Raw genomic sequence first — 14631 nt, 5'->3', positions numbered from 1 at the left:
ACTTTGCTGCAGTGAAAAAATAGATGACTCGCGCTCTCCTCGACACTGCTGCAAAAAGGACATAAATAATCATTCAGCTCTACCTGTTTCCTCCTCAAATTATCTTTGGTTGGCAGCCTATCAATGAGTAACCTCCACGCAAACATAGCCACTTTAGATGGGACTTTGAGCTTCCATAATTCCTTAAATGCTTCAGCTGGAGCCTCCTCTAGTACATCCTGTCTAAGCACACTACAAGCACTCTTAACCGAGTACCTTCCACTAATATCAGCCTCCCACACCCACTGGTCATCAATAATCTTAAAAACTAAGAAAAATAATGTAGTTCTGAAAATATTGAAACAATTGACCTTGCTAAAATCTGTAGGTTTAGCCTTTATGCTTTTCAATTGCCCTTCTAGTAGCCTTCTTATTTTTGATGTTCTCTGAGTACATTCATCTATGACTTTTTGCCTGGACATTCTGGCATGGTTTTATTTTCTCTGTGTTCTCTCATATGTTACACTAGCATGCAGCCTGGATGCTAGTGTAACACTTATAGGTCTTGTATCTGCTATTTTTCAGATAAACCTTCTTTTATGAACTAAATGAAATGTTGTACTTCTGTCTTTCTCTTCTCTAATGGTTTCTTCTTTTATGAACTAAAAAAATGTGGTGGCAACTTTATTTTTTATGATGAACATTTAGTGCATTGATTTTGCTGTTAGTTCAAATTAGTTGAATCCCCCCCTCCCCCCCAAATATCATTGTTGTCTAATTGTTTCCTATTTACCCTTTTTATATCCATTACGTGTAAGTGTAACTAATTTCAAAATGTTGTGTATTTTTATGTGTATTGTCAAGAATATTGGTCTACCTAATCAGAAAGATGCATTATACCATCACGTTATCTTTTTGGTTGATTTGTGGTGTAATGATGCGCCTTTTGCACCTTTTCCCAAACTTTATGCTCTTTATGTGATGCTTTGGTTAAAGGTTTCCTTGCTGTGGATAGTTCTAGTTTTTCAAGCAATTTTCATTTTTTTTCAGAAATATGAAGGGTAGAGAAACTGCATAAATTATGATCTTGTTGCTTCAAAGTCTTGATTCTGTTACTGTTTATGGCTTGCTGGACACTAGAATTTGGCTTTTGGGCAAAATGTGGTTCCTTCACTTGTAAGTCTCTCTGAGTATGTGTTCCGGTGTTTGCATTCTTGGTGAATTTTGGCTTCCTTTGAGCATTTAATTAAGAAGTCTGGCGTCCCATTGAAATTCAAATTGTTTATACATTTTTGTAATGCTTAAATTGATGGTCAATTTTGGTTATATTTGTTGGTTTTATCTAACCAAAAGTAGGTTTAAAAATGCTTTTAAGGGTTTTTAAATTGTTTTAATGTCAACTGTGCAAGTATATTTTTGTTGATAGGTCAGCTTCAATCTACCAAAGCTGGATGTGAGTTTTGTGCATCGTGAGCATGGTCTTTCTGTTGAAAACAACATCATGGGCATCCAATTGAAAAGCACCAAATCACGATCCACTGAGGATCTTGGGGAGAGTACACGCCTTGATTTCCAACTGGAGTTTAGTGAAATTCATGTATGTAGTGTGACTGTTTATTTTGCCAGAGCTTGTGATATGATTCCTACTTTTCACTGTTTTGTTTCTTGCTGACAAGTTTTCTTTTGCCTGATTGTTATTACAGCTTCTTAGAGAAGCTGGTTCTTCCATTTTGGAGATATTGAAGTTGGATTTGATCTCTTTTGTATATATCCCGATACAGGTAAGTGATTTGCTATCCATGTAAAGTAGCTTTTGCATCACTTTAAAATTGGTATTCCTTTGTGTTTGCTCCACCTGACAAATATACTCAAACTTAAGAATGAAAACATTGTAAACACACACACACACACGTATTTGCAAAGCTAACTGGCTGTTGAAGCCTTGCCATTTATTACTTCAAGAGCATTTTTGATGGGTACACAATGCCTAGTTTTATGCTTGAAATTATCATGCAAACATATGCATCTTTTTGTGAATGAATTTTTGCTGAAATTTATATTTAAGTGGCAAGATGTCAACGTCTGATAATAAGATGCAGAAATTATTGCAACCCTGATAGTTTTATGCAATAGTATTTTCTCTAATTATGATTGATATGTTTACTTGGACTTCAGGAAGTTTGCCTATATGCTTTACAGAAAACTGATACTTTTTTCATTAAGAAAGGCAACTATCACTAGAATCAGGATATATGAATTATGATTGAGGGATGTCATGATATAATGGCCTAACCTAATGCTTCTGTTGTACTAATAATTAGGTCAAGTACTTGTGTTGCTAGTAGGAGCCTAAATCCACAAACAATAAGACAATTGACCCTAATATTCTTCCAGACGGATTGAAAAAATAAATATATCCTCTTTTGAAGTGAATAAAAGAATCTAGTTGCCAAAAAGGAAACACAATTCTCAAGAAAACAGCTGTGTTTTTTTAAGGTACACTAAAAACTGTAACTTCATATGTGCTCATGTATTGCCATTTTCACATACTGCTCAACCCCCCCTCCCCCTCTTTTGTTTTTACATATGGAGTTTGAATATTCCTTTTTTATTTGCTTTGGTAACTTACTGTTATTGTTATTGGAGATGCTTCCTCTGCATCAGCCAATATCACCTGTTAGAGCTGAAACCGAAGTCAAGCTAGGAGGTACTCAGTGCAACATCATAATGAGCAGGTTAAAGCCTTGGTTGTTCCTCCACTCGTCTAAGAAGAAAAAAATGGTACTTCAAGAAGAAGCTTCTGTTGTTGCAAGACCTCAATCAACCGATGGCAAGACTGTCATGTGGACATGCAATGTCTCAGCTCCTGAGATGACAATAGTGCTTTTCAATATGGCTGGTTCTCCAGTGTATCATGTAAGTATCATGATTATATATACTTCTCATTAAGAATTTATTTGCTACAATGTTGAGGTATTTCTAGAAATTGTTGCCAGTAGATGAGAATGCTGTTAGATGTTAAGTATTAAAATGCATGGTAGCATGATGCGGATGATACTTGGGTGAGGTATAGCGAAGAAGCATCGCTTTCTATTGGGAAAAATCCAAATCTCACGTTGGTTAGAGATAATGTCAAGATAGAGTATATAAGTGGAGGACAATCATCACCCTATGAGCTAGCTTTGGAATTGAGTTAAGCCCAAACCCACATTCTATTATGGTATACAGAGCAAGGTCGATCCTATAGACTAATTTTTCATGGCTTCCACTTCATCTCCTCCTCCTTCACCACCACTGTTGTCTCCGGACACCTTCTCTGGCTTCATTTTCACATTCTATCTTAGCGAAAATGACGAACTACGATTACATTCTTTGGTGTAATCAACTTCAGCCGGTCATCGAAGTTCATGGTTTATCGCATTTTCTGGTTGCTCCGATCATTCCGCCGTGGTTTCAAGTATTTGTTTTGACTGTTTTGTTGAAGGGTGCCTAAGTGATGATTTATACACTGGATATATTACTATATTAGTGGTTTGTTTTGCATTTTTTGAAATTTAAATTCCTTTCTACCATGTCATTATACCTCCAATGTTGATAACTCTCGAGTTCTGTTGTTTCAGATGTAGTTATCCTTGTTTTGCTTTTTTTTCCTAAGTTGATTTAAATTAGTTGTATAAATAAGTTGACATTTGTTTTAATGCTTTACAAATTTAGGGTTGCTCACAATCATCACATCTGTTTGCAAACAACATTTCAAATATGGGGACTACAGTACACACTGAACTTGGAGAGTTAAATCTCCACTTGGCTGATGAATATCAAGAATGCTTGAAAGAAAGTGTTTTTGGTGTGGAATCAAATTGTGGCTCCATTATGCACATTGCAAAGGTTAATTTGGATTGGGGAAAAAAGGATGTGGAATTATCTGAAGAAGATGGTCCTAGGTGTAGACTAGGTTTATCAATTGATGTTACTGGCATGGGTGTATATATAACTTTCAAGCTTGTAGAATCACTTGTATCAACAGCCATATCTTTTCAAGCTCTATTGAAAAGCCTATCTGCTTCAAAGAAAAAATCGACTCATAGTCAGGGGCGTTTAACAAAATCTTCTGGGAAAGGGACTCATTTTTTGAAATTCAATCTTGAAAGGTGTTCAGTACATGTATGGGGTGAGACAGGTTTGGAAAATACAATTGTTCCAGACCCCAAGCGAGTTAATTACGGCTCACAGGGGGGTAGAGTTATGCTAAATGTGTCAGCAGATGGTACCCCACGCAATGCAAATATAATGTCCACTATTTCCGATGAATACCAGAAGCTGAAGTACTCTGTCTCTCTTGAAATATTTCAATTTAGTTTGTGTGTGAACAAAGAGAAACAGTCCACACAGATGGAACTTGAAAGAGCCAGATCTGTCTATCAGGAATATATGGAGGAAAATAGGCCAGTAACAAATGTAGCATTGTTTGATATGCAAAATGCTAAATTTGTACAGCGTTCAGGTGGGCTTAAAGACATTGCTGTCTGTTCTCTTTTCAGTGCTACTGACATTACTGTAAGGTGGGAGCCTGATGTACATCTATCACTAGTTGAACTTGTTCTCCAGCTGAAGTTACTTGTACACAACAGCAAGCTTCAGGAGCATGGTAATGAACACATGGTAGATGTGTCTCATGTGCAAGATGCTAATTGGAAAAAAGAAGTTACCATTGAATCAGGGCACCTTGAAAAGCCGAAGAAGAAAGAATCTATTTTTGCCGTTGATGTAGAAATGTTAAGTATTTCGGCTGGGCTAGGTGATGGAGTTGATGCTATGGTTCAGGTTCAGTCAATTTTCTCTGAGAATGCTCGGATAGGAGTGCTCCTTGAAGGACTTATGCTTAGTTTTAATGGAGCTAGAATCTTCAAGAGTAGTCGGATGCAAATTTCACGAATTCCTAGTGTTTCTGCAAGTACATCTGATACAAAAGGACATGCAGTTACAACATGGGATTGGGTTGTCCAAGGTCTTGATTTTCACATTTGCATGCCATACAGATTGCAATTGCGCGCCATTGATGATGTCATTGAGGATATGTTGCGAGGTTTGAAGCTCATAATTGCTGCCAAGACAAGTTTGATTTTTCCTGTGAAGAAAGAGAGCTCTAAAGTTAAGAAACCTAGTACAGTACAATTTGGATGCATAAAATTTTGCATACGCAAGCTAACTGCTGATATTGAAGAGGAACCAATCCAGGGATGGCTTGATGAACATTATCAGCTGCTGAAGAAGGAGGCTGCTGAGTTAGCTGCACGGTTGAACTTTCTAGATGAATTTATATCGAAGGCGAAGCAAGGTTCCAAATCAACTGACACTGTTAGTTCTTCTCAAGAAAGAAAATTTTCTTTTAATAATGTTGAGGTTGATGTAAAAGATTCTTCTACTATTGAATCCATGAGAGAAGATATTTATAAACGATCATTTCGATCATATTACCAGGCATGCCAGAATCTAGTGTTGTCTGAAGGGTCTGGTGCTTGTGTAGAAGATTTTCAAGCTGGTTTCAGACCTAGTACTTCAAGGACATCTCTTCTTTCAATATCTGCATTAGATTTAGATGTAAGCTTGAAAAAAATTGATGGCGGAGATTTTGGGATGATTGAGGTTCTGAAGAAGCTTGATCCTGTCTGTCTTGAAAATGATATACCATTTTCCCGACTGTATGGGTCAAATATTCTCTTAAATACAGGTTCTCTTGTAGTCCAGCTTCGGGATTACTCATTTCCTCTTTTCTCTGGAAGTTCTGGTAAATGTGAAGGCTGTCTTGTATTGGCTCAGCAGGTAAGTTTAAGAAATCTCATGGTCTTCCATTCTTCTATTTTTTTTTTTATCAGCAAAGATAATATATATTAATAATGAAGTACCAGAGGTACTAAGGATACAAATAGTATGATATATCAGTGAACTGGTTCCAAAGTCAGACTTTAATCAGTCTTGATGGGAACCAGAAACTAAGAAAATACAGTAAATGATTGCTGCCATTGCAGCTATTTATATTCCCCCCCACTGTTATACAAAAGCTGATGATAAATTTGACGATCAGTGACTGAAGGGGATAGCAAAATTCTCCTCAAAGTTCCTCAACCAGGTCCACAGTAGAAATATGGCTTCCTCCAATAATTTGTTGCCATCAAAAGTCTCATTAGAAAAAATAATCTTGTTCCTCTGCTGCCACACTGACCATGTAAGGGCCATCCACCAGCACTTCCATCTATTATCCCGGCCTCCTCTACCCAAAGCTTTGACATGTTGGGAGAAATGCTGCCTTGGGTGCTGCGGGATAGCACCTAAGATGTTCACCCACGACATAGATTCCCACCACAAAAGCAGAATCTTATCACAGTGGAGGAACAAATGAGCAGCGTCCTCCTCAACCCTTCTACAAAACGGACAAGATGAATCATTGATTTCCACCTGTCTCCTTGTCAAATTTGACTTAGTTGGCAGCCTATCCCTAATCAATCTCCATGCAAAGACTGCAACTTTAGGTGGTATCTTTAGCTTCCATATATCTTTAAGCTCCTGCAATTGATTGCCTTCTGTATCAGCTCCCCACATCTCATCATAGGCACTTTTTGTGGAATATTGACCACTAGTTTCTGCTAGCCAAGTCCACTCATCTCTTCTGTTAATTTGTATTTGGGTGTCTTCCATCCTTCTATATACACCTTTTTTTTTCTTGTTTATGTTAATTGCATGTTCTGGTTATTCTTTGGTTGATAAGGTCCTGTTAACGTACAGCAGGAATATATAAATAATTAACATTTTCCAGAGAGATAAATAAATTCAAAGTTCAAAAAAGCATCCTTCCAGAAATATCTGATTGTTGTATACCTGGCCCCTCTTGAGCTAAATGCCTTGTAAAAAATTCCAGAAAATGTTAAAACTAGAAAAAATAATAATTCAAAGTTCAAAATATTATCTTTCCAGAAATATGTGATTGTCATACTTGATCCCTTTCAAGATAATGTTTCACAGGACAAGATGGTGAGGAGTCCAACAGCAGACAAGACGGTGAGGAGTCCAACAGCAGACAAGACGATACCCTCCTATAAAATTTCACAGAATACAACTAAAAATTTACCTCATGGAAGTAAAGCTTTTCCCTATCATTCTCTATGTCCAGAAAAAGAAACGCTTCTTTGATAGCTTTTATCTATAAGCACGGAAAAGAAGCTAAAACCACCCTGTTATCACATAATAGAACTAATGGAAAAAGAAATATCCTTGACAATTGTTGCATTTCTCTTGAACTTCTAAATTGTCGTATGATAAATTGATTCACTTTGGATTACAGAAGTTTATTGGCTTGGCTTTCAAACTTCTAATCTTTCCTCTCATCACATTGATATCATCTTTACAGACCTGAGTGTTTGTAAACGTTTTTTAGATGGATATTTTATGGGTTGAATGACAGTGAAGTATGAATCTTTTAGTGTATGTGCTATACTGCTTTTAAGGCATGGTTTTGAATTATGGTGGAGAATATTTTATTGAAATCACATCTGACTAGTTACCTCATTGAATCAACTTGATGTGTCTACACTAAAATCCCCATACCTTTTCAAATGTAAACATTGTTTCCCTGCTTATTACATTTTACTCATGCCAATTATAGTGGTAAAGTACAATAGTAAGGTTTTGAAAAAATCTGATACTTTAGGCTTTAAAAAGTGTAAAATTATAGAGGCCAACAATCTCTTATCTCTTGATATCTTCTTCCTTTTTATTAAGGATTAAGACGGAGAGTGATGAGGCTTGCTAATAGGGCTTTATAAATTCAAAGATCATTTGCAATCGGTCTAGAAAATATTTTAAGGCTCTAGAATATTATGAGTGAATACTTCCATGTGCTATACTATTCAGTATTGGGGTTTTATAATTTTTCTGACTCCTAAATGAGTATTTAGAATCTGATCAGGCAAGTGTTATTCTTTTGGTCACTGAGTGAACTAAAGCAATAACATGATTTCATATAAATGCACAGGTTCAGATGCTATTCCCATGTTGTGACACTCTTTCTCTGTTCATATTCTCTGAATATCAGAATCTAATAATAGTATTTCCATTCCATTGTCTTTTATTTATTTATTCATTCATTCATTTATTTCAACTAGGCAACCTGCTTTCAGCCTCAAATGTATCAAGATGTCTATGTTGGGAGATGGAGAAAGGTTCGCATGCTTCGATCAGCTAGTGGTACTACTCCACCATTGAAGACATACTCGGATTTGCCGATACATTTTCAGAAAGGCGAGGTGTCATATGGAGTGGGTTATGAACCCGCTTTTGCTGATATTAGTTATGCTTTCACTGTAGCACTTCGGAGGGCTAATCTAAGTGTTAGGAATCCTGGTCCACTTATTCTGCCTCCAAAAAAGGAGCGGAGTTTGCCATGGTGGGATGACATGAGAAATTACATCCATGGAAAAATTTCCTTACTCTTTTCTGAATCAAAATGGAATGTTTTAGCAAGTACAGATCCTTATGAAAAGGTTGACAAACTTCAAATTGTGACCAACTCTATGGATCTTCACCAGTCTGATGGTCGTGTTTTAGTTTCCGCCAAAGATTTTAAGATTTTGTTGAGTAGTTTGGAGAGTTTGGCAAACAGACACGGTTTTAAAATTCCAACAGGTGTATCAGGTGCATTCCTGGAAGCTCCTGTCTTCACTCTTGAAGTTACAATGGACTGGGATTGTGAATCTGGAGATCCTATGAATCATTATTTATTTGCACTTCCAGTTGAGGGCAAACCACGTGATAAAGTATTTGATCCCTTCAGATCCACATCACTTTCCCTTTGGTGGAATTTCTCTCTTAGACCCTTTCCTCCTCCATCACAAAAGCAGTCCTCGTCTTCCATTACTAGAAGAGATATTGAAGGAGATGCTACTGCATTTGATCCTTCTCACATATCCCATAATGTTTCACCCGTGTCCCCAACATTTAACTTTGGAGCTCATGATCTAGCATGGATTCTGAAATTCTGGAGCTTGAACTACATTCCTCCGCATAAGCTGCGCAGCTTCTCTCGTTGGCCACGTTTTGGTATTCCAAGAGTTGCCAGGTCAGGCAATCTTTCACTGGATAAAGTGATGACTGAATTTATGCTCCGCCTTGATGCCACACCGGCTTGTATAAAGAATATGCCTCTAGATGACGATGATCCAGCCAGAGGACTGACCTTCGCAATGACAAAACTTAAATATGAACTGTGTTACAGTAGGGGCAAGCAAAAGTATACTTTTGAAAGTAAGCGTGACATTCTTGATCTTGTTTACCAAGGTCTTGATCTTCATATGATCAAGGCTTTCCTAAATAAAAAAGAATGTGCTAGTGTTGCCAAAGTAGTTAACATGATACTGAAAAGTTCACAATCTCTATCCATGGACAAAGTCTCCTGCAAAAAGGGTTACATGACCGAGAAAAATTGTGATGATGGATTTCTGTTATCCTCTGATTATTTCACCATCAGAAGACAATCTCCAAAGGCTGATCCTGCTAGGTTACTAGCATGGCAAGAAGCAGGAAGAAGAACTATTGAGATGGCATATGTACGGTCTGAGTATGATAATGGGAGTGAAACTGATGACCATATGCGGTCTGACCCAAGTGATGACGAAGGTTACAATGTGGTAGTAGCAGATGATTGTCAGAGTGTGTTTGTCTATGGTCTCAAGCTTTTGTGGACTATTGGAAACAGAGATGCTGTTTGGGCTTGGGTTGGTGGCCTGTCCAAAGCCTTTGAACCTCCCAAGCCTTCTCCTTCTCAACAGTATGCACAGAGAAAATTACTTGAGGAAAAAAAACTCCGTGATGGAGCTGATTTCCATCAAGACGATGTTTCTAAGTGCCCTCCCACTGGTAAAATTTCCAAGTCTCCTTCTCTTCAACAGTTAAGTACTCCTGGATCAGTCTCATCTTCACCAAATTCAGTTAAAGTGGACAACTTGCCATCTGGTATGTCTCGTTTGCTTGAGAATCTTTGTTAACTGCTGTCAATTTGGACATGCAAATTAGATCAGAGACTAGATAAACACATGATAAATATATGTTACAACAAACAGCATCACTACTTGCAAGATCATTCAGTTTATTGTTAAACATTAAGTACTTTGAATTGGGTTTAATTATTTCCAATTTTGGTATATTGCCAGTCAAAAAAGAAAACATGGATGGTTCTGGTGGGACTCGACGTTTGATGGTGAATGTTATTGAGCCACAGTTTAATCTTCACTCTGAGGATGCAAATGTAAGTTTAAAAATATGTGCACCCTTTAAAACAGAAAATTTAACTTTTGGTTTTCTGTTTTTTCACCTTCAATTTTTTTTTTATTAAATTCCTTATTATGGTCCGTCCCTTTTCATTTTGCATTCTGGTATTGTTAATCAATTTTCCTAGCACTTTGTCCTTTTTTCAACTAATAAACACCCTTTGTTCCTGTTGGAGACCCTAAACAGTTCCTTGAGGTTGTAAAATAAGCCGAGTCAGATGGGCCAGCCTGCATTAGGTCTGATTCACTTCTGAATGATCTAAAATGAGCTCAGCTGATTTGAATTGACCATTTGATCTCCTTCTGTTTCTTAGACTGGACTGGCGAGTATAGAGATATGTAACATCCTAAATTAATTTGGTTGGCTTTAGGTTTCATTTTTATTCATTTTTTGGTGAGCAAGCAATGCCAAATACCCTAAAAAAAAGCATCAACAATTGAATATTCCTACTGAAAAAGGTATGAAGCATATCTGAGAAAACTGAGGAGAGGAACCCTGGCAATTGGTATGATATGGCATGGCACCAATACAATCATCTTGAGAGACTAAGGAACTATCATCAAATTTATTCATTTCAATTTTAACACAAATTAATTTGGGTTTGGCTATCGATACAGTTGTCAGTTTTTAAAAAGTGTAACCGACAGAAATGCATATATCTAAACAAGTGAAAATCGTAAAATGCATGTGATACATACATTCATGCAGATACACATTTTTATGTATGTCTATTTATTTGTTTCTCCTTGCCATATATATTAATGGATAGATAGTCTGATTGCTTTGGCTACATTGTCTTTTCTATGTTTCTTTGCTTTTTTTTGATGGGGAATATTTCTTCTGTCTTTTCTACATTGTTTTTTAATGAAGTTATTAGAAATAGGAAGAAATATCAGCGCATAAGGATGGAGGATAAGGAATCCTCAGACCCGATAAAGAAAACGAAAACAAAAATACGAGCAAACTTATAATTCCAATCAACATAGCAAAGATGTCCAATATCTTCACTTGTCCCCTTAAATAAACCATGTGCTGAACACCAAAGAGAAGCCATGTACACAACTAAATCCCAAAGAAGATTTAAAGGAAAAGATACAGCCTAGAAGATACAAGCATTCCTTTTCTACTGCACAAACTACTGTACTGAAAATTGCCACAAGGTTTTGTTTTCTCTCTTATTGCCAAACCCTTTAAAGTGAACATGAAGAATCCAACAAACAAACTAGGACAAAACCCAATTCTTACTAAAAATACTGAAACAGCATATTCCAAAGGCAGCTTACAGCTGAACAGTGGATTACTAAATGAGGTAAAATCGCTGCTTCAGAACTGCACATTACACACACAAAAAAAATTACGATGATGGGGAATATCTTTTTGTTACCTTTGTTTCTTCTCTCGTTTATTCGGCCTCTGCTCTTGTACTTATCGTCTGCCCTCAAATATATTTTCTTCTCTTATCTAAAAAAAGTTTAATATTTTTCTTTTACCGCTGAATTTTCAAATATTTTGTACATCTTTTACAAAAAAGAAAATATATCTAGTACACCTTCTCTTATATTAAAATATATGAAGCATCTAACTATTTATTTAGGTATAGAATGACATATTTGACATCCCTTTTCATTCATGGGCTAGCAATATAAGGGTCGAGTTTTGTACTAAGGGGGGGGGGGGGGTGGATTGCTTTATTGGTTACTTTTTTGTGGAGGGGTATCTAGATAAATCCAGACCTATGGATGCCTAATTCTTGCAATACAGCTTGTATTAGGACACCATAGGTCTACACATAGTATGGCAACAGTGTAAATATAACAGTTCCACTTGTACTAATCTTAATATTATAATACAAATTACTTTTTGCTGATAAAAAAAACTATTTATTTACCTGTGGTTTGCAAAAATATAGGGCCTTGATTATGTACGTGATTGTTTATTTTTTACCTCATTGATACTTCTTTATTTGAATTTTTTATTCACTTACTAACAATGTTGACATCACTCATCCTTTTTTTAAAATCTCAATTTTTTTGTCAAACAGGGTAGATTTTTGCTTGCTGCTGTAAGTGGCCGAGTTTTAGCCCGGTCATTTCATTCAATCCTTCATGTTGGTTATGAGATGATTGAGCAAGTACTTGCTACTAAAGATGTACAAATTAACGAATACCAACCTGAAATGACATGGAAAAGAATGGAATTCTCTGTTATGTTGGAGGATGTGCAGGCTCATGTTGCACCAACAGATGTTGATCCAGGAGCTGGATTGCAGTGGCTTCCAAAAATTCTCAAAAGCTCTCCAAAAATATTGCGTACAGGTGCTCTTCTTGAAAGAGTTTTTATGCCTTGTGATATGTACTTTCGGTATACAAGGCACAAAGGGGGCACTCCAGAACTGAAGGTGAGTCCTATACCTAATCTGTTAACATATAAATGTTTACCCCCCCCCAGTAAATGCATGTGTGTTCCTCTTTGTCATGGATGTGGTTAATACTCGTTTTAAAACTACTGCAGGTGAAGCCCTTGAAGGAGCTCAAATTCAATTGTGATGATATAACGGCAACAATGACATCACGCCAGTTTCAGGTCATGCTGGATGTATTGACCAATCTTTTATTTGCACGCCTGCCAAAGTAAGGACAAATGTACTGTGCTTGCAGTCATTCTAAAACAATTTTATCTATTTACGTACTCCAAACACCAATGTATGTTGTGATTCACTCCTTATTGCTTTACTATTTATCTCATTGTGTTTAATATCTAACTTGTAGTTTTCATTATATTTAACACCATTGTTGATTCATTATAGTTTGTCATGTTTACATTCCCAGGAATGAACTTTAATCTGTGAAACAAGCACACTCATTGTGATCTTGATCTCCTTTTGCCCTTCAAGAAATTTAATCAAAGTCCAAAATGTTGTGATATATGATGAGTTCTTCAAATTAAATAAGTGTATTGTACACAATGCAGGCCTCGAAAAAGTAGCTTATCCTTTCCTGTTGAAGATGATGAAGATGTTGAAGAGGAAGCAGATGAAGTGGTACCTGATGGTGTCGAAGAGGTGGAACTTGCAAAAATCAACCTTGAAAAAAGAGAGAGGGAACAAAGGTTGCTTCTTGATGATATTCGAAAATTGTCTCTTTGGTGTGACCCTTCTATGGATCCACATCAAGAAAAGGAAAGTGACTTATGGATGATATCTGGTGGGAGATCTTTGTTGGTAAGAAATGAATTTTTTTAACAATCTTTAAATTGATCTGACTGTATAGTTTTATTTGAAGTATAGATGTTTGTTCCTAAATGTTCTGGTCCTGCTGTAGACTGATAGCAGACTTCTTATTAAAAATGTATGTCAGTAGGAATACAAGGGGTTGAAAAATAGTTAGGAAGTTTATAAGTTATAACCAACTAACAGAAATTGGTTATAGGTTGATAGCAAACAGAACAATATTAATAGAAAGAGATGATGGAGAGAAGAGTGTAGAAGTAGTATGAGAGTGGCAAGTGTTTGAGGAGCACTCGAATCATTCTCAAGATTTTATTCTGTCACTTCTAGCTACATTGACTAGAGTGGCAGTGGGTTTTAATAAAAATTACTTGACACTGGATTTTTGTTCATATTATTTTTTGGTGCTGCCCAGTTGGGTCTATCATAGACAAAAAAAAAAATCAGGCAAGTACTTTGCTTTGTGATATTTTATGGTTTCGGTACTTGAAATATTAGTATCTATTGACAGAGGTTGATTATTAGCTGTTAGTATTACATTAATTAAGGTTAAAAAGTCACTCTTCAATATAAAAGAAGAAATTTAGTATAAGAAAAGAAGTATGTGGGAGGAGAGCTAGTCCCTAATTAGGTCCCTAATTTTTGAACATTTGGATGGTGATCAGTCCCTAATTTCTAGAGACAAACAGAATCTTCTGTACAGCTGTGCAGTTATTAGGTCCTATATTTTAGGGCTTATTTTTTTGGAAAGCCGCCTTAATTGCAGTCATTTGTTCCCCACCTTAAGGAGGCATTTGGTACGTGGAAACCTTTTTCATGCTCGTGAATCATCATTTTTGGAAATCACGAATCTTTGGAATCATGATTCCATGATACCTAGGAATGACTAAAGTTTTTGGTTGGTTATAAAAACTCTCGTAAGTTTCCTGGGAATAAAAGAGTAACAATATTTTTTACCACAAACTTTATTTATCACATTATAAATGATTTAGTAAGAGTAACATGATATTTTTACAGCAATAAAACTTGTTTCTTAACTTGGAAAAGTTAGATTCCCCCCGGGAATATTTTTGTGGGAAATGTAGCCAAAAAAATTCTTGGGAAAC

At 36.3% G+C, this 14631-nt stretch overlaps 1 protein-coding gene across 12 annotated transcripts in view; it reads left to right on the top strand.

Moving 5' to 3' along the window:
• LOC100785854 (protein SABRE) overlaps positions 1-14631 on the top strand; it is a 35905-nt gene that overhangs the window by 11104 nt on the left and 10170 nt on the right. For 8 of the 12 annotated variants that reach the window (XR_414649.4, XR_005891968.1, XM_006581452.4 and 5 more), the window contains 9 exons: positions 1406-1576; positions 1683-1760; positions 2626-2895; positions 3694-5802; positions 8139-9984; positions 10182-10276; positions 12341-12697; positions 12811-12929; positions 13270-13519. Coding sequence is in view for 10 of the 12 variants with exons in the window: in XM_006581452.4 (XP_006581515.1) it covers positions 1406-1576; positions 1683-1760; positions 2626-2895; positions 3694-5802; positions 8139-9984; positions 10182-10276; positions 12341-12697; positions 12811-12929; positions 13270-13519 (5295 nt within the window). In the remaining 2 variants the exon portion in view is untranslated. Of the gene's footprint in view, positions 1-1029; positions 1156-1405; positions 1577-1682; positions 1761-2332; positions 2476-2625; positions 2896-3693; positions 5803-8138; positions 9985-10181; positions 10277-12340; positions 12698-12810; positions 12930-13269; positions 13520-14631 lie in introns of those variants that run through there. The other 4 variants (XM_006581453.4, XM_003526511.5, XM_041016375.1 and 1 more) reach the window with 4 other exon arrangements.

Source organism: Glycine max, chromosome 6 (assembly GCF_000004515.6).
Source record: "Glycine max cultivar Williams 82 chromosome 6, Glycine_max_v4.0, whole genome shotgun sequence".
Classification (NCBI taxonomy): Eukaryota; Viridiplantae; Streptophyta; class Magnoliopsida; order Fabales; family Fabaceae; genus Glycine; species Glycine max.
The sequence above is the reverse complement of the archived record's forward strand: the minus strand, read 5'-3'. Positions and strand labels throughout refer to the sequence as shown.